General features: G+C 38.1%; 1 protein-coding gene across 4 annotated transcripts in view; it reads left to right on the top strand.

Moving 5' to 3' along the window:
• Nucleotides 1-18,601, top strand: part of RNLS (renalase, FAD dependent amine oxidase) — a 262,683-nt gene that overhangs the window by 191,546 nt on the left and 52,536 nt on the right. For all 4 annotated transcript variants that reach the window (XR_002311298.2, XR_002311299.2, XM_070470600.1 and 1 more), the window contains exon 5: nt 12,971-13,144. Coding sequence is in view for 2 of the 4 variants with exons in the window: in XM_070470600.1 (XP_070326701.1) it covers nt 12,971-13,144 (174 nt within the window). In the remaining 2 variants the exon portion in view is untranslated. The remainder of the gene's footprint in view (nt 1-12,970; nt 13,145-18,601) is intronic.

Below are 18,601 nucleotides of genomic sequence, written 5' to 3'. Positions count from 1 at the left end.
GAGACCAGATATGTCTGAAATGACTTCATCAAGTAATCCCATATTTTTACTCTAAATTTCCTTGTAACCAATGAGACTAGCTCCATTTTAATGTCCCCAAGCAGACAGGTGTGGAGAAAGATTTGATCTTTGGAATTTTCTCCTTAAATAATACAATGACAAGATCCTATTTGTCATCCCATCATGGAGATGATGCTCTGGCAGTTGTATACATTTATCTGCAAGCAGAGAGGCTCCCCTGGTAGCTCAGACAGTAAATAATCCGCCTTCAATGTAGGAGACCCAGGTTTGATCCCTTGGTTGGGAAGATCCCCTGGAGAAGGGCATGGCTACCCATTCCAGTATACTTGCAGGAAAATCCCATGGACAGAGGAGCCTGGCAGGCTACAGTTCACAGGGCCTTGAAGAGTCAGACACAACTGAGCAACTAACACACACACACACACACACAAAACAAAGAGTAGACAGGTCTGTGAGGTAAGTGTTTAGGACAGGAAAGCAAAGGAGGAATTTATGTTTCTGACTACAGATCATAGAACAATGGATCTGGAATATGTTATAAGAAGAAAGAAAACTACCTAGTATGTTCCAGGTTAAAGTGCTTTGGTTGACTATATTAGATTTAAATTATATACTAACTCTGATTAATAACAGATGCCTGATAAAAACCCATACCTGGTTTAAAAAAAAAGGTAATAGAATAAACTTGTTGAGAAAATAGTATTTAAATGAAGTTAAGTTATAGGTCAGAAGTGAACACTTTGAGGCTATAAAATTGGCCATAAAAGTTATATCTTTCCAAAGATGAGCTAGGAAAAATTCTTTGTTTCCTTCTTTACTTCCTCTTCTAAATCTCCTTTTAATAATTGTACCTTCCTATACCTTCCTATACCAGTTAAGGCTGTCTTATTAATTCCTTTCCCTGTGACAAGAACAAGAGCAATACTTGTTATTATTACTTTTGATTTGCCTCTATTGTGTGCCTGGTGTGTGTGTGTGTGTGTATATATATATATATATATATAACTATAATATATATATAGTTATAGTTTAGACACTAGGTTGTGACTGGCACTTTTGCGACCCCATGAACTGTAGCCTGCCAGACTCCTCTGTTCATGAGATTTTTCCAGGCAAGAATACTGGGGTGGATCTCCTTCTCCAGGGAACCTTCCCAACCCAGGGATAGAACCCACATCTCCTGCGCATCTCCTACACTATAGGCAGATTTTTTTTTTCCATTTATTTTTATTAGTTGGAGGCTAATTACTCTACAGTATTGTAGTGGTTTTTGCCATACATTGAAATGAATCAGCCATGGATTTACATGTATTCCCCATCCCGATCCCCCCTCCCACCTCCCTCTCTACCTGATCCCTCTGGGTCTTCCCAGTGCACCAGCCCCGAGCACTTGTCTCATGCATCCAACCTGGGCTGGTGATCTGTTTCACCCTTGATAATATACATGCTTTGATGCTGTTCTCTCGAAACATCCCACCCTCGCCTTCTCCCACAGAGTCCCAAAGTCTGTTCTGTACATCTGTGTCTCTTTTTCTGTTTTGCATATAGGGTTATCATTACCATCTTTCTAAATTCCATATATATATGTGTTAGTATACTATATTGGTCTCTATCTTTCTGGCTTACTTCACTCTGTATAATGGGCTCCAGTTTCATCCATCTCATTAGAACTGATTCAGAATTCTTTTTAATGGCTGAGTAATATTCCATGGTGTATATGTACCACAGCTTCCTTATCCATTCGTCTGCTGATGGGCATCTAGGTTGCTTCCATGTCCTGGCTATTATAAACAGTGCTGCAATAAACATTGGGGTGCACGTGTCTCTTTCAGGTCTGGTTTCCTCGGTGTGTATGCCCAGAAGTGGGATTGCTGGGTCATATGGCAGTTCTATTTCCAGTTTTTTAAGAAATCTCCACACTGTTCTCCATAGCAGCTCTACTAGTTTGCATTCCCACCAACAGTGTTAGAGGGTTCCCTTTTCTCCACACCCTCTCCAGCATTTATTGCTTGTAGACTTTTGGATAGCAGCCATCCTGACTGGAGTGTAATGGTACCTCATTGTGGTTTTGATTTGCATTTCTCTGATAATGAGTGATGTTGAGCATCTTTTCATGTGTTTGTTAGCCATCTGTATGTCTTCTTTGGAGAAATGTCTGTTTAGTTCTTTGGCCCATTTTTTGATTGGGTCATTTATTTTTCTGGAGTTGAGCTGCAGGAGTTGCTTGTATATTTTTGAGATTAAACCTTTGTCTGTTGCTTCGTTTGCTATTATTTTCTCCCACTCTGAGGGCTATCTTTTCACCTGGCTTATAGTTTCCTTTGTTGTGCAAAAGCTTTTAAGTTTAATTAGGTCCCATTTGTTTATTTTTGCTTTTATTTCCAATATTCTGGGAGGTGGGTCATAGAGGATCCTGCTGTGATTTATATCGGATAGTGTTTTGCCTATGTTCTCCTCTAGGAGTTTTATAGTTTCTGGTCTTATAGGCAGATTTTTTACCATTGAATCACTAGGGAAGCTTGTTCATATATATATATATAATTTTATAATATTCAGAATGTAAAACTTCCAAATTGTTATATTTAGAACATAAAATTTCTAATCTTCATATCACCCCTTTAAAGCTAAGGTCATTCCACTACTTAACAGATGAAGAAACTGATGCTCAGTGAGGAGAAATATGTGTATCATATTATATTGATATGCACTTATTTATACACAGAAAGTTCTTTGCTGAGGCTCAGAAATGCAGGTGTTCAGTTAAGGATAACCTTTGTCAGATGTTTCAGGTCAAACATTCACAGTGATGTAAAGGTCAGATGAGAAATAGGGGGAAATGATTGAAACTTGGCAGCAAAAACTTAAGTTTGAAATGGAAACAAACTGAAGATAACAAAGAAAAAGGAACAATGTTTTACCAGTAAATTAATTTTAAAAAAACTTTTAAATAATTGTGCTTTTCCATCAAATTAAGGTTTTTGTTAGTTGTGGGAGTATGGTGACTTAAAATTAGTAAAATACTGTAGGCTTCCATTAAATGAAGTCTGGTGCCACTTACATTTTTTCCCCAAGTCCAGTTTATTTGCTTTGGCTTTAGCTAAGCATTGTGGGGAGTTGTTATTATGTAAACAGAAAAGAAGCTAGCGGGTTTGCAAAGTACAAGATGAACATATTTCTGAGTGTCCTAAAGCTTACACCACCAGACTCTGACATCTTGCCTTAATACTGCAGATTCCAGGTCCTCATAAACATTGCTTTCTGATTTCTAAAACTATGAAAGTTTTGAGTTAGAATATTAATTCTTTGAGTCATTGCTTCAGTCTAAATTAACTATAGTCCTAAATATAAAAATATATATCTGTATAAAAATATGAGGTGACATGTAATAAAGTTTTTACTATTATGAATTTTAGAATGACTATATTGCTCACGAATGGCATGGCCATAAAGTAATTAAATGGATAGGCTGTGAAGAGTGGTTGTAAAATATGTATGATATTCTGTGACATTTTATATGAGTACACACAATGCTTTATCATTATATTCTTTCTCATTTGAAGCTCAGCACTTTTCCTACAGTAAGAATGATGGCATAATAGTCTAAAAATTTAGAATGCATGGAAATGAGGCAAGAATTTCCCAACCTTATTATTGTGGTTTCCAGACTTATTGTATATGTTTGCTATTCTAATACCCAAAAAGAAGTTTCCCAAGGATAATATTGATAATACCCAGGATCAAATTATTTAATGTCTCAGTCCAAAATCTATCCTAGAGTCTGTTCAGTGTTTTTTTTTGAAGGTGTTTTATGGTGACTGGCATAGTGCTGGACACATTGTGGACTTACCGCAAACAGTAATTGAGATAAATCATCCCACATTCTTTCAGAAAGCAGCATCTATGTTTAAAAATGCTTATTTTTCTAATCCTGTGGATAGAATGAATTGCCATAGAAATAAGCAACTATCATTTTAGTTTCACGGAACTTCCATCCAGATAAACAGAAGAGTGGCTAGTGAATATATAAAACAGCAGGGACTTTATGTGATTGGGAGAAGGTCCAAGACTTTATGAAGAGTCAACTACAGCCACAACTGTATAGCTGAATACTCCTTTTCACAGGGTACTGGGATACAGTGGCAAGAAAGCAGAAGCAGAGACCAGAGAGAAAACATTGTTTTTTGTCCTTGACAGATTGTTCCTTATGGTTAGAGAAATGGAGAGACAGCAGGGATTAGAAATCCCTCTTGGATCACTGAGGGCATGGGAGGAAACCTGATTCATCACCAGTACTAGAAACAGCACTAACAGTTTGGGCCTTCACAGTACTGCAAAGACATTTCAGCGTGAATTCTGACCCCAGTATAGCTGGAGTGCCAGGAAGCCTAAGAACTTCCTCCTAAGATAATTCCCTGTTTATTATTTTTACCACGAACAAAATAAGATTAAGTCATGATCAAGTAAGTATTATTATAGCTTAGAAAACTGCAGTGTCTTTATGTCTTAGGGTCCTATGGAATCTTTTTAACCAAAGCAATAAATGTTGTTTATGACTTCTTTAAATTTGCATAAAATTCTAACATGTTAATACTCTGTGAACTTTAAAAAAAATACATTTACAGTGGTATAACTGACCACCAAAATGAGAGGAAGGAAACTTTACAACTGTGAGAAGTGCCAGTATTTTCATTAAGGCAGTATTGACCCAGAGCATCATTGAGTATCTCTCCCCTCAAATACCTCACAACTCTGGAATGCCCCTTATGACAAACAAATGTCAGCACCTAATTCCTACACTTCCTTCACTTTCTGATTCATCTGGTGAGCTGGGAGTACGAAATATCTTTTCTTCCCTTTTTAATGCCACTTATTGCATTGATTTTGAAATTAAAAGACGCTTGCTCCTTGGAAGAAAAGCTATGACCAACCCAGACAGCATATTAAAAAGCAGAGACATTACTTTGTTGGCAAAGGGCTGTCTACTCAAAGCTATAGTCTTTCCAGTAGTCATCTATGGATGTGAGAGTTGAACCATGAAGAAAGTTGAGCCCCGAAGAACTGATGTTTTTGAACTGTGGTGTTGGAGAAGACTCTTGGGAGCCCCTCGGACAGCAAGGAGATCAAACCAGTCAATCGTAAAGGAAGTCAATCCTGAATATTCATTGGAAGGACTGATGCTGAAACTGAAGCTCCAATACTTTGGCCACCTGATGCGAAGAACTGACTCCTTAGAAAAGACCCTGATGCTGGGAAAGATTGAAGGCAGGAGAAGGGGACGACAGAGGATGAGATGGTTGGATGGCATCACCGACTCGATGGACATGAGTTTGAGCAGGCTTCTGGAGTTGGTGATGATCAGGGAAGCCTGGCATGCTGCAGTCCTTGGGGTCACAAAGAGTCAGACGCAACTGAGTGACTGAACTGAATGCATTGATTTTGGGGTCCCACAAAATTTGGGAAACATGGCAAACTTCCCTTACTAGATATGAACTTAATTATCCTAAGATGCATCTGATTTTTAATGTGTTCTAAAGCAAAGAAGAACTAAGGAGCCTCTTGATGAAAGTGAGAGAGGAGAGTGAAAAAGTTGGCTTAAAACTCAACATTCAGAAAACTAAGATTATGGCATCCAGTCCCATCATTTCATGGCAAATAGATGGGGAAACTTTGGAAACAGTGACAAGCTTTATTTGGGGGGCTCCAAAATCACTGCAGATGATGATTGCAGCCATGAAATTAAAAGACGCTTGCTCCTTGGAAGAACAGTTATGACTAACCTAGACAACATATTAAAAAGCGGAGACATTATTTTGCCAACAAAGGTCCGTCTAGTCAAAGCTATGATTTTTCCAGTAGTCATCTATGGATGTGAGAGTTGGACTATAAAGAAAGCTGAGCACCAAAGAATTGATGCATTTGAACTGTGGTATTAGAAAACACTCTTGAGGGTCCCTTGGACAGCAAGGAGATCCAACCAGTCCATCCTAAAGGAAATCATTCCTGAATATTCTTTGGAAGGACTGATGTTGAAGCTGAAACTCCAGTACTTTGGCCACCTGATGTGAAGAGCTGACTCATTTGAAAAGACCCTGATGCTGGGAATGATTGAAAGTGGGAGGAGAAGGGGACGACAAAGGATGAGATGGTTGGATAGCATCACTGACTCAATGAACATGAATTTGAGTAAACTCCAGGAGTTGGTGATGGACAGGGAGGCCTGGCCTGCTGTAGTCTTCGGGGTTGCAAAGAGTCGGACTTGACTGAGCAACTGAACTGAATTATTCCCCCTGTCCCCCCCAAAAAACAACTATGTGTAGCAATTAGGTGGAATATACTTGTTAAAGTTTGTATTCAGATAATGATTAGCATTCTCCCTAAACACGAGTGTGAAACCAGCTTAATCTTAAATTTTTAATAAAGATATTTTTGTTTTTGATAATACAGAGAAGCCTATTTGTTCGGCACCTTTCATTTTTATATAACCCTGGGCTAGGATTAGGATTAAGAAAATGTAATTCCAGTGTACTAGGATAATGATGATACAAAATGTGGGTTTTCATTACTTTCAAAAGATAAATCTTCAAACAGTCGGCATTCTGGATTAGATAGCTAAAGAAGTCCATGGTTTACTTTGATTTTTCAAAAACTGTTATCTTAAATGGTTTTAGAATCTTTAATACGTCTTACTTTTCAAAGAAATGTTTTGTTTTTTTACCCTCTGCTCTGAAAAGTGAAGTGTACCCAGTATGTATACTTTACCTACCAAAGAGATATCTTTGATTTAGTATTATCTTGATGTGCTTGAAACTTAGGATATTGCCTCTAAAGGCTTCAAAAAACTTTTTCTAAAGTATGGTATATTTTATATATAGACACCTTGAAAGGTATTTAAATTCAAGAACTGCAGTGCTGGGTGTTTGCGGTACACTTATATGTTAGGCATTATGCTAAACACTTGATATTACCTAATTTAATTTTCTTAACAATCCTTTAAGGGCAGCACTGTTCTCATTCTCATTTTCTAGGAAAACAAATGCTTAGGGGGATTGAGCAATTTGACCAAGGTCACACAGATTCTGGGTCGGAGCCAGAATTCAAACCCAAGTTTTTCTAACTCCGGAGATACCTCTCAGGATGGAAGAAATATTTCCCTGGGGAAATCTCACATAGATACAACTGTTGAAGTCTGTCCCCAGTAAACTTTTAGATTTATTGCTTGCCAAAGCTATTTTTGAAAATGTGCTTCCAGGCGTGATGACTTCAATACCTATAGAATCCATGTGAACGTCCAATTTATTCCAGGTGAAATGAAATGAGACTGGTTCTGTGATGCTTTTACATGAAAGGAATGACTCATGATTGGTAGAAGTTTAGACTCTACTGGCCTGCTAGGAGAACTATATATGGAAAATGGATCTTTCAACGCTATTTCTACAACCATTTTGAGTAAAGAACAAGCAGCTATTCTGACTAAAATACCATTGGTTTCATGTACCCACAGAACTAAATGGTCTAAGATTAAGAACGAACTTGTGCATAAAACTTCTTGACATTCTTGGAATTCGATATAAAAGATAAAACAATAATAAGTAAATCAAGAGCAGCCAGTATCAAACTGACCTCCTAACTTCAACTGTCCCTGAGCTGAAATTCTTCATATATCGTAACAAATTGGGAAATTAGCCATCCTCTGTAATTGGCTATAAACAAAAAAACTTCTAGAAGGAGGTTACTGCTGTGAGCACAGATTGCCCATCAATATAACATTTACCATTAACTACAGTATTGAGTATTGATAATGAATATCAAACTAATGCTACAAGGTATTTGTTTTACTATTACTATTGAAATATTCATTGTTGTGACAAAAAACATCAGCCTTCAGTAAGGAGAAATTCAGGTGAACACATTACTTTGCTTTTTAAAAAAAAAAGGCCTTCAGAAATCATAAAATACTTTCATTAGGAAGACTCCTGGGCCCAAGAATTTGTTCTGAAGAGATTGATCTCTATCATTCCAAAAGAGTAGAATATATCACACTTTGTTCCATGATCGAGGAATCCCCAGTAGATACACAAGAGAAGCACACATATATGTTCTCTATGTTACTTTTATAATTGTCAAAACTGCAAACAATCTAAATGTCCATCAGTAGTAGAATAGATAAAGTGTATTGTTGTTGCTCAGTCGCTAAATTGTGTCTGACTGTTTGTGACCCCATGGACTGCAGAATGCAGTTTGCTCAAATTCATGTCCATTGAGTCAGTAATGCTATCTAACTATCTCATCCTCTGCCGACCTCTTCTCCTTTTGCCTTCAGTCTTGCCCAGCATCAGGATCTTTTCCAGTGAGTCAGCTCTTCACATCAAGTGGCCAAAATACTGGAGCTTTAGCTTCAGCATCAATCCTTGCAAAGTGTATTCAGGGTTGAGTTCCTTTAGGATTGACTGGTTTGATCACCTTGATGTCCAAGGGACTCTCAAAAGTCTTCTTTTTCAACACCACAGTTTGCCAGCATCAGTTCTTCAGCGCACAGTCTGTGGTCCAACTCTGATATCCGTATGTGACTACTGGAAAAAGCATAGCTTTGACTTATACAGACCTTTGTTGGCAAAATGATTATTCTGGTACATTTACTTTATGAAAATTCAAGGCATTCTTTTCTGTAGGTATAGTTAAGTCTCAGTTAAAATTATATGTATATGTGATATATATATATATAAAATATGTGCACATACATATTTATAAAAATATATAATGCAATGTATGTACTTATCAGTTCAGTTCAGTTCAGTCGCTCAGTCGTGTCTGACTCTTTGTGACCCCATGAATCGCAGCACGCCAGGCCTCCCTGTCCATCACAAACTCCTGGAGTTTACTCAAACACATGTCCATCGAGTCAGTGATGCCATCCAGCCATCTCATCCTCTGTCGTCCCCTTCTCCTCCTGTCCCCAGTCCCTCCCAGCATCAGGGTCTTTTCCAATGAGTCAACTCTTCGCATGAGGTGGCTGAAGTATTGGAGTTTCAGCTTCAGCATCAGTCCTTCCAATGAACACCCAGGACTTCTCTCCTTCAGGATGGACTGGTTGGATCTCCTTGCAGTCCAAGGGACTCTCAAGAGTCTTCTCCAACACCACAGTTCAAAAACATCAGTTTTTCAGTGCTCAGCTTTCTTCACAGTCCAACTCTCACACACATGTATACACATAGACATGTATTACATTCAAAATGTAACTACTTCTGATCTTCTCTGCTATTACCTCCACCCTAAGGCTACTTCAATACCTGTTTTCCCCAGTTCCTCTCATGCATCTTTGGAGTCCTCACTTGTAGCCAGGATAATTTTTAAAACAGAAGCCAGGTTACCTCTGTCCTTGGCTCATAACCAGTAGCAATGGTTCCTGTATCAATCAGAATAAAATCCTCAAAGGAGACATATCCCTGAAAGCCTATTTAAAATAGCCTTACTGCCCAGACCTGTCACTTTTATCCCTTTAGCCTGCTTTATTTTTCTTTATAATTCCTGTCACCACCTGACATACCATTTACTTGGTTATTTATTGACAACTGGTCTCTCCACCACTAGTATGTAAGCTACCTGAAAGCAGGAACTTTATTATATCCTTAACATCAAGAACAATGCCTGCCATCATATAGCAGGCAATGAATGAATGGATGAATGAATGAGATCATCACCAAACCACACAAGAATTAAGGCAAAATATGTATGTCCAACCCTCTTCTATATGTTAGGCAACTAAAAGAATTAAATTACTTTAGGAAACAAAAAAAAATGAAATGAAATACATGCATAATTTATTCAGGAGTACCATTCAGATATTCTGTTTCTCTCTCCTTCTCACTTCTGTTCCTCCCCTCCCCCATGCCCACATGTACTCATGTACACACTGGCATTGGCACAAAGAGAATGGAATAAGAACAGTTCTCCTAATTGACAGGAGTATGAATGTAAACTATAAACTACCCCCTTCAGTACAACTTATAGTCACTTTATTTACATCAGATAGCCATAAATTATATTAATTATATATATATATATATATATATATATACACACTATATATGCATGTGTGTTTGTGTATAATTACGAAGATTATATAATTCTAGTGGTTCAGAATTAATTGAGAGTGACATCCAGGTAAAGTTTTATTATGTTGGAATCAAGCACCTTTACATGAGCCTTATTTTGTGGTCCTTTGAAATACATGATAGTAAAGAACTCATTTATTTTCCTTGCCAAGATGTATATATTTCGGACCTAGGGCAGCTCCCTCCAGCATTTTGCATTACAAAAACTTTCAAACAAAATAAAACCATTCTGTTAGGTCCTGCAACAATCAAAAACTTTCCAGGCTCAGAAGGTAAAATTTTTTGTAAGTGAATCTGTATAGAAATTGAGATTGTTTCAGTCAAAAATCTCCCCTCCCTGTTCTCAGAATGAATTGTAGAGCCCCTGGAGCAGACAAGGGTGTCTAAGGTTAATCTCTGTTTCTATATAGATATCAATTACCTTTTCAAAAGGCTACCCAGTGGGATTTGCTACTTGGCAGCTTGTCTAAAAACTAGCTAAATGTACTAATGTGTGTGGCAGGGGAGGAAAAGGTCCAGTTTGGTTGTCAACCTAGTTGACCCTTCAGTTTTTGTACAAAGAAAAAAATATTTTTTTTTTAAAGGGAGAGTTTTAAGCCCTTTCAGTTGCTAAAGAGCTGATTTCACAGTTTTGTTGGTTTATTTTTTTTAATTGAAAAAAAAAGGGAAACCATGATAAGCCCTCAAGTGCATAATATGTGCTCACCTGCTAGTATGAGTCTTCTTCATCTCCTCCTCCCTCTTCCTAGTGAGAATATTTTATGATTTCTGAAGATCTGTGTTTTCGTAAAGAAAAGCAGTAAGCATAATATCAGGCCCCATAGCTCCAAAAGTAGGTTAAATAATAAAATGAAACCCAGGATACGAGTGTAACAAGGCCAGTGTCAGAAGATCATTCATTTATCAAGTAGTTAAATCTTTTAATAAGACAGAAAATGATGGTTAAAGGGAATGATGACCTTTACTTCTGAGTGCAAAATAACCGGTAATGTCAGAGGAGAAAGCAATGCTAAAGTTCATCTTGAAGCTCAGACTTACAGATCTGGAAGGGAAGTGTGGAAGTGATGAAGATGTGCATGACTCCAGTGTGGAATTCTTGCTTTACCTTGGCCACACAAACTTGGAAGCTGTGTAACCTAGGGCAAGTTACTTAACTTCTCTGAATCTCAGCTTCACAGAGATATAAAATTAGGATGGTAAAATCATCTATCTTGCAGAGATTTTGTGAAGATTAAATGAAGTCTTGGTTCTAAAAGTGTTTTGTAGCCAAGAATATGCTGTGATAATGTTTAGGATTATTACTGTGCTTAAATAATTTATTGAGTATCCTTCTTACCTTCTGTCTTCCTCCAAAAGCCACTTCTCTAAGGTTTGGCTAAAATTATCCCCATCCTTCCCAGGTGGCTTCCCAGGTAGCTCTAATGGTAAAGAACCTGCCTGTGAGTGCAGGAAAACATCAGAGACACAGGTTCAATCCCTGGGTTGGGAAGATTCCTTGGAGGAAGGCATGGCAATCCACTCCAGTATTTTGGCCTGGAGAATCCCATGGACAGAGGAGCCTGGCGGGCTTCAGTCCATACGGTTGCAAAGAGTCCGACATGACTGAAGTGACTTAGCAGCAAGAGCATCACCATCCTTGAGGTTTGCCTTCCAGATGAGGATATTTTTCACCAATTAAATGAGAATTTTTCATATGTTCCATTTCTGAAGTGGCTCGCCTTATGCCTTCAAAATAGAACTATGGCCTTCTCTAAAACCCAAATTATTAATGCAAGTACATGAACAAGAAGCTCCCTTAGACCCTTAAAGATAGGAAAATTGGAGATGGAGATTAAAACGTAAGGCGGGGGGAGGTGGTCTTTCCTTTTTCATCCCAGGATGGAACATTGTCCCATTTTCCTAAATATTTTTCTCTCTATAATAGAAAAAAATAATGAACACATCATATGCCATGCATTGTGATATGCATTATTCATGTAATCCTCGCAACAGACTAATGCACTCTATTTTTGCCACTTAAAGACAAGAACTATAGTTAGAATAAGTTATTAATAGCTTGACCAGGGTCACCTACCTACTAAGTGGTAGAATTGGGTTTTGAACCCAAACCTGCCTAATTCATTTCCCAGTATTTTTCCATTTTTTTGATTATTTGCCTCCTACATTTTAACTAATTTTGCATGTCTCGTTTGCCTTTCTATCCCTCTGTACATTCATCCTTTGTATTTTTGTAATGAGTAGGGTAGAGGACTGTAACAAAAAAAGACTAAGGTATAGTCCCTGTGCTCCAGAAACTATGCTAATCAACTGGCAGAAAGATGACAAGCCAACAATGACTGTATGACGTGGAAGAACGTAAGAGGTCCATGAGATAAATCATTAGTCTCCTCCTATAACATGGGAATAATACCTACCTTGTATGATGGTTGCTGGATAGAGTGAAATGCTCATGTTACATGTTTGGCAAAGCCCCTGACCCACAATAAGTGCTCAGTGTATGGGATCTATCATGTTGCAATGTTGCCAGCCAGTTCCAGGATAATTACTAGGATACAAAGCTAGAAAAACAACTTAGTGTCAGACTCAGAGACATTTTAAATGCCAGTCTATAAAGAGTTTGGACCTTCAGTGTGATGAAAACAAGTGTGCCAAGGACAGTAATCATTCTGCAAAGAAATTAGAGCTGATGCTATTTTACACTACCTTTCAAAATTCATCGTAAGTGAGATGGAGTCAGTAAAAACAGTTGGAACTAGTTTAAAGGAGTGTGGTATTTGATGTACTGAAAGGAAAGATGATATTTTCAAGTTTGATGCCCTGTACTTTTTCTTCCACAGTAATTAGTGAATGCCAAAGGCAGCAACTGGAGTCTGTGAGCTACTCCTCTCGCTACGCTCTGGGCCTCTTTTATGAAGCTGGCACGAAGATTGATGTCCCTTGGGCTGGGCGGTACATCACCAGTAATCCCTGCATTCGCTTCATCTCCATTGATAATAAGAAACGCAATATAGGTCAGTACCCCCATTATTTCCCCTAAATACAGTAACAATGGTGGGTGTAGATCATGAAAAATGCTGTTTAATTGAGTGTTGCCATTCTGAACAGAGCAAGCATTTAACTCCAAGCCACGGGGGATAAAATTTAATGTCACATTTGGCCAATAATAAAATACACAGTGAAACCAGCAAAGTTTTTCAGAAAATCATTCACCACATGGTTTGTATTACTTGAGTTTATGAAAATAGTGTCAGAAGGTTTAAGATTTCAAAATGGCCCAAGTTTCTATTGCTTTAATATGGATCCATCTATATGCAAATGGATCTCTCATCATTTGTTTCTTGATGGAGTTTGTTTTTGTTTATTTGGTTTTGTTTTGAAAATTTGATGAGTGCTGCTCTTTCCACTTCCCAGGCTAGATATAAAAAGAGAATTTTACTGTATTATGAAAATCCTTCACTTCTATATAATTTTATTTATTTAATGTTCATCTAGAAGACTACATAAAATTACTTTATATACAATGTATATAAAATAATAGGTTAAATGTTTCATATGAGCCTTACTAGGATAGGATAAAATCTACACTGCACCCTTTTTGTTGAAGATAGTAAAATTAGATTTGAATTGCAAGAATAAGCACAACTGATTCCTTTTGGTCATAAAGGTGAAAGCATATTCTTATTTGTAGAATTGTAGTGATCACTAAGATACTACTTTTTGTGGAAGAAACTGTAACGATCTAAAATGACTAAATTCTTCAAAAGAATCGTCACTGCAATTTGTTATGGTGTTTTATGGTGCAGTGATGGTTTCATCAAGCTTTAGTTAAAAGTTTTGCCTGATAAAATCACCAACTAATAATGTCTCTTGACTTGCCAGAACTTTATAATGACAGAACTGGGCTGGAGTATGGTTTTTATATCAGAACACATGATCTTAGAAAAATGTTTCTTTTATAACTTAAAACTCCCTAAAGGCTGGCCTGTTTATGTTAGCATGATATCACATATATGTACAATCAGCAGTTCATGAAATGCCCTGTAACAGCAATGGACTAACCATTTTTAACTCGACAACTGCTTTGTTCTGAGAAAAGGAAAATAGCCCTTGGTCTTCTCATGTTATATGTCAAACCTTCTGTCTGTGAGCCAGAAAGAGAGTCCTCACCAGAAACCAAATCAACCGGCACCTTGAGCCTGGACTTCCCTTCGCCAGAAACTGAAAGAAGTAAATGTCTGTTGTTTAAGCCATCCAGTCTATGGCAGCCCAATCTGATACATTAGAAGGAAGAAGCTAGGGAGACTTCGTGACTGATTGAGTCAATAAAAGAGCGGTATCTTCAAGGACCTAGGATTTATCCATCTCTGCTCTCTTCTATTCTTTATTTTTTAAGGGTTTTTTCTTTTTTTTAATTTATTTATTTTAATTGGAGTCTAATTACTATACAGTATTGTACTGGTTTTTGCCATACATTGAAATGAATCAGCCATAGGTTTACATGTGTTCCCCATCCTGAATCCCCCTCCCACCTCCCTCCCCATCCCATCCCTCTGGGTCTTCCCAGTGCACCAGCCCCGAGCTCCCTGCCTCATGTATCAAACCTGGACTGACGATCTGTTTCGCCTGTGATAATATACATGTTTCAATACTATTCTCTTAGATCATCTCACCCTCGCCTTCACCCACAGAGTCCAAAAGACTGTTCTATACATTTCTGTGTCTCTTTTTCTGTTTTGCATATAGGGTTATTGTTACCATCTTTCTAAACTCTATATGTATGCATTAGTATACTGTATTGGTGTTTTTCATTCTGGCTTACTTCACTCTGTATAATAGGCTCCAGTTTCATCCACCTCATTAGAACTGATTCAAATGTATTCTTTTTAATGACTGAGTGATATTCCATTGTGTATATGTACCACAGCTTTCTTATCTATTCGTCTGCTAATGGACATCTAGGTTGCTTCCATGTCCTGGCTATTATAAACAGTGCTGTGATGAACATTGGGATACATGTGTCTCTTTCAGATCTGATTTCCTTGGTGTGTATGCCCAGAAGTGGTATTACTGGGTCATATGGCAGTTCTATTTCCAGTTATCTAAGGAATCTCCGCACTGTTCTCCATAGTGGCTGTACTAGTTTGCATTCCCACCAACAGTATAAGATGGTTCCCTTTTCTCCACACCCTCTCCAGCATTTATTGTTTGTAGATTTTTGGATAGCGGCCATTCTGACCAGCTGAGATGGAACCTCAAACCTCAAATAACCAAAGCAGTATTGAGAAGAAGAATGGAACTGGAGGAATCAACCTGCCTGACTTCAGTCTCTACTACAAAGCCACAGTCATCAAGACAGTATGGTACTGGCACAAAGACAGAAATATAGATCAATGGAACCAAATAGAAAGCCCAAAGATAAATCTACACACCTATGGACACCTTATCTTTGACAAAGGAGGCAAGAATATACAATGGAGAAAAGACAATCTCTATAACAAATGGTGCTGGGAAAACTTGTCAACCACTTGTAAAAGAATGAAACTAGAACACTTTCTAACACCATACACAAAAATAAACTCAAAATGGATTAAAGATCTAAATGTAAGTCCAGAAACTATAAAACTCCTAGAGGAAAACATAGGCAAAACAGTCTCTGACATAAATCACAGCAGGATCCTCTTTGACCCACCTCCCAGAGTAATGGAAATAAAAGCAAAAATAAACAAATGGGACCTAATGAAACTTAAAAGCTTTTGCACAACCATGGAAACTATAAGCAAAGTGAAAAGACAGCCTTCAGAATGGGAAAAAATAATAGCAAACAAAGCAACTGACAAAGGATTAATCTCAAAAATATACAAGCAACTCCTGCAGCTCAATTCCAGAAAAATAAATGACCCAATCAAAAAATGGGTCAAAGAAGCAAACAAACATTTCTCCAAAGAAGACATACAGATGGCTAACAAACACATGAAAAGATGCTCAACATCACTCATTATCAGAGAAATGCTCTCTTCCATTCTTAATGTTGACATCCTCAGAGGAGTGGTAGCAAGATGGCAATAATTGTTGGAGTCACATCCAGACCCAGCAACATGCTTAGGAGGAATAAGGACTGTTACTGTCTCTGTCCTTTTATGAGATCAAGGAAATCTTTCCAGAAACCTCTCAACTGACTATCTTGTATTATAGGTCATAATTGTGTTATAGACCATCGTAGGTTACTCACAAGTCTGAAACCAATCACTGCCAAGTGGGGGTGGGACTACCATTACAATCCTACAGACAAATCAACATCTACTCCTGGAACTGGTATTAAGATCATCTTCCCTTTAGTCATATGAGTGCATGCATGTGTGTTTAGTCGCTCAGTCATGTCCAGCTCTTCACAACCCCATGGACTGTAGCCCACCAGGCTTCTCTAGCCATGGGGTTTTCCAGGCAAGAATACTGTAGTGGGTTTCCCTTTACTTTTCATCCTCCAGGGGATCTTCTCCACCCAGGGACTGAACCCACGTCTCCTGAGTCTCCTGAATTGACAGGCAGATTCTTTACTGTTGAGCCACCTGGGAAATCCCCCACATAAGAGTAGATACCTGAATAAAATATGAGTTTGTGGGGAAGAAAGAAGAAAATAGTGATGCTGGGTTGGCAACAATTCTCTTCAAGTAGATTCATGTCTCATGTGGGAGATAAGGTTGTAAAGTTGACACATCAAGATAAGAATCATGTATATTAATACCTTAAAACTACATGATATTTTGAAGAGTGACTTAACGTTCAGTAAATTCAGTATAGCCATTTTGCTAGCATTCAATAGATTTCAGTTTATTTGGGTGAGGCCAGATGAAATTGTGAGTTTGCATTTGTAGGCCAGAATGATATTTTCTACTATGAAAGGTGCACAGGAAAGAAAGAAATAGCAGTCATATGGCCTAACAGAGTAAATCTCTGTGCAAATGGAGTAGGATGGTAAGTGAAAGTACCACTACAATGCAGTAGCCAGTTTACAAAATCAGAATTATGCAAACTTGAAAGAGTACAACATAGGAATATTAATAAATTCTCATAAGATGGACAGCTTTTGAAATCATGTATGTGTACACACATGCATTCTCAGTCATGTTCAACTCTTTGTGATGCCATGGACTGTAGCCCTCCAGGCTCCTCTGTCCATGGACTTTTCCAGGCAAGAATACTAGAGAGGGTTGCCATTTCCTCCTCCAGGTGATCTTCCTGACCCAGGAATCAAACCCAAGTTTCTGGCATCTCCTGCATTGGCAGGCAGATTCTTCACCACTAGTGCCATCTGGGAAGCCCTTTTAAACCATAGAAATACCAAAAAAAAAAAAACTTTTTTTTTTATATATATAAACAATCACACAGTTTTAATGCTTGAGGGTCAGGTATTTGGGAACCATGTTTTTGCTGCATGGTGCACCATGGTGATGCCACTTCAGACAGCAAAGAAATACCTTCCTTCCTTTGCCAGTTTTATGAAAAATTAATTTTGGATTATGCAAATTTTAAATTATAGGAGGGCCCCTGTTAGTAGGAGACAAGGGTTTGATCCTTGGTCCAGGTGGATCCCACATGCAACTAAGTCCATGGCAACAACTACTGAGCATGAGCTTTAGAGCCTGCAAGCCGCAGCTCCTAAAGCTCACCTGCTTAGAGCCTGTGCTTTGCAACAAGAGAGGCCACCAAAATGAGAAGCCCAGGCACTACAACTAGAGAGCAGGCCCCACTCATCGCAGCTAGAGAAAAGCCCCTGCAGCAGTGAAGACCCAGCATAGCCAAAAATAAATAAATACAATTTAAACAATTTTTTCTCACTCTCTGGGGCCAGGGTGCTAAGTATATCTATTTGAATTCACATAATGTAAATGTCCATATAAGTAACTCCACTAAGTTTTATTTTATGCTGGTATTTAAGTAAACCAGTAAGAATTGTCTCTTTATGTTACTAACACTACCCAACTCCAGCCTTTATTTGGGGGTGTTTGATTGAACCAAAAATTCATACTATAAATACACGCACTTAACAAAAGAAGGGGAACATTTGTATTCTGTCAGGTAGGGAAGCAACAAAATAGACAAAGGGTGGCAGAGTTGAGTTCACAAAATGAAGTCTGCTGTCAAGTTTTGAAGAGAACCAGAGGGTAAAGGGTTAGTAGCCCAAACCAGACAAAGGTCAAGGAATAATCGTTTGTCAAGTGTCAGGAATAGATAGTACACGAACCAGAAACAAAAGTCTCATTGGGAAAAGAGGAGCTAAATTCCAAGTATTAGACCCATACCAATGATTATGAGTATGATTCAATATATTTAGGATTGTGCTTTCCAAAATATGTTCAATGGGACATCAGTTCCTTGATATGCTCTTTAGGAGGGGGCTCTGTCATCAAGTGTGCGAAGTGTTGCTGACTTTACCCCGTTTTAGAGAATCTCAGTACCTATTATCCTAT

Source organism: Odocoileus virginianus, chromosome 7, assembly GCF_023699985.2.
Source record: "Odocoileus virginianus isolate 20LAN1187 ecotype Illinois chromosome 7, Ovbor_1.2, whole genome shotgun sequence".
Classification (NCBI taxonomy): domain Eukaryota; kingdom Metazoa; phylum Chordata; class Mammalia; order Artiodactyla; family Cervidae; genus Odocoileus; species Odocoileus virginianus.
This window is presented reverse-complemented; position numbering and strand designations above follow the sequence as displayed.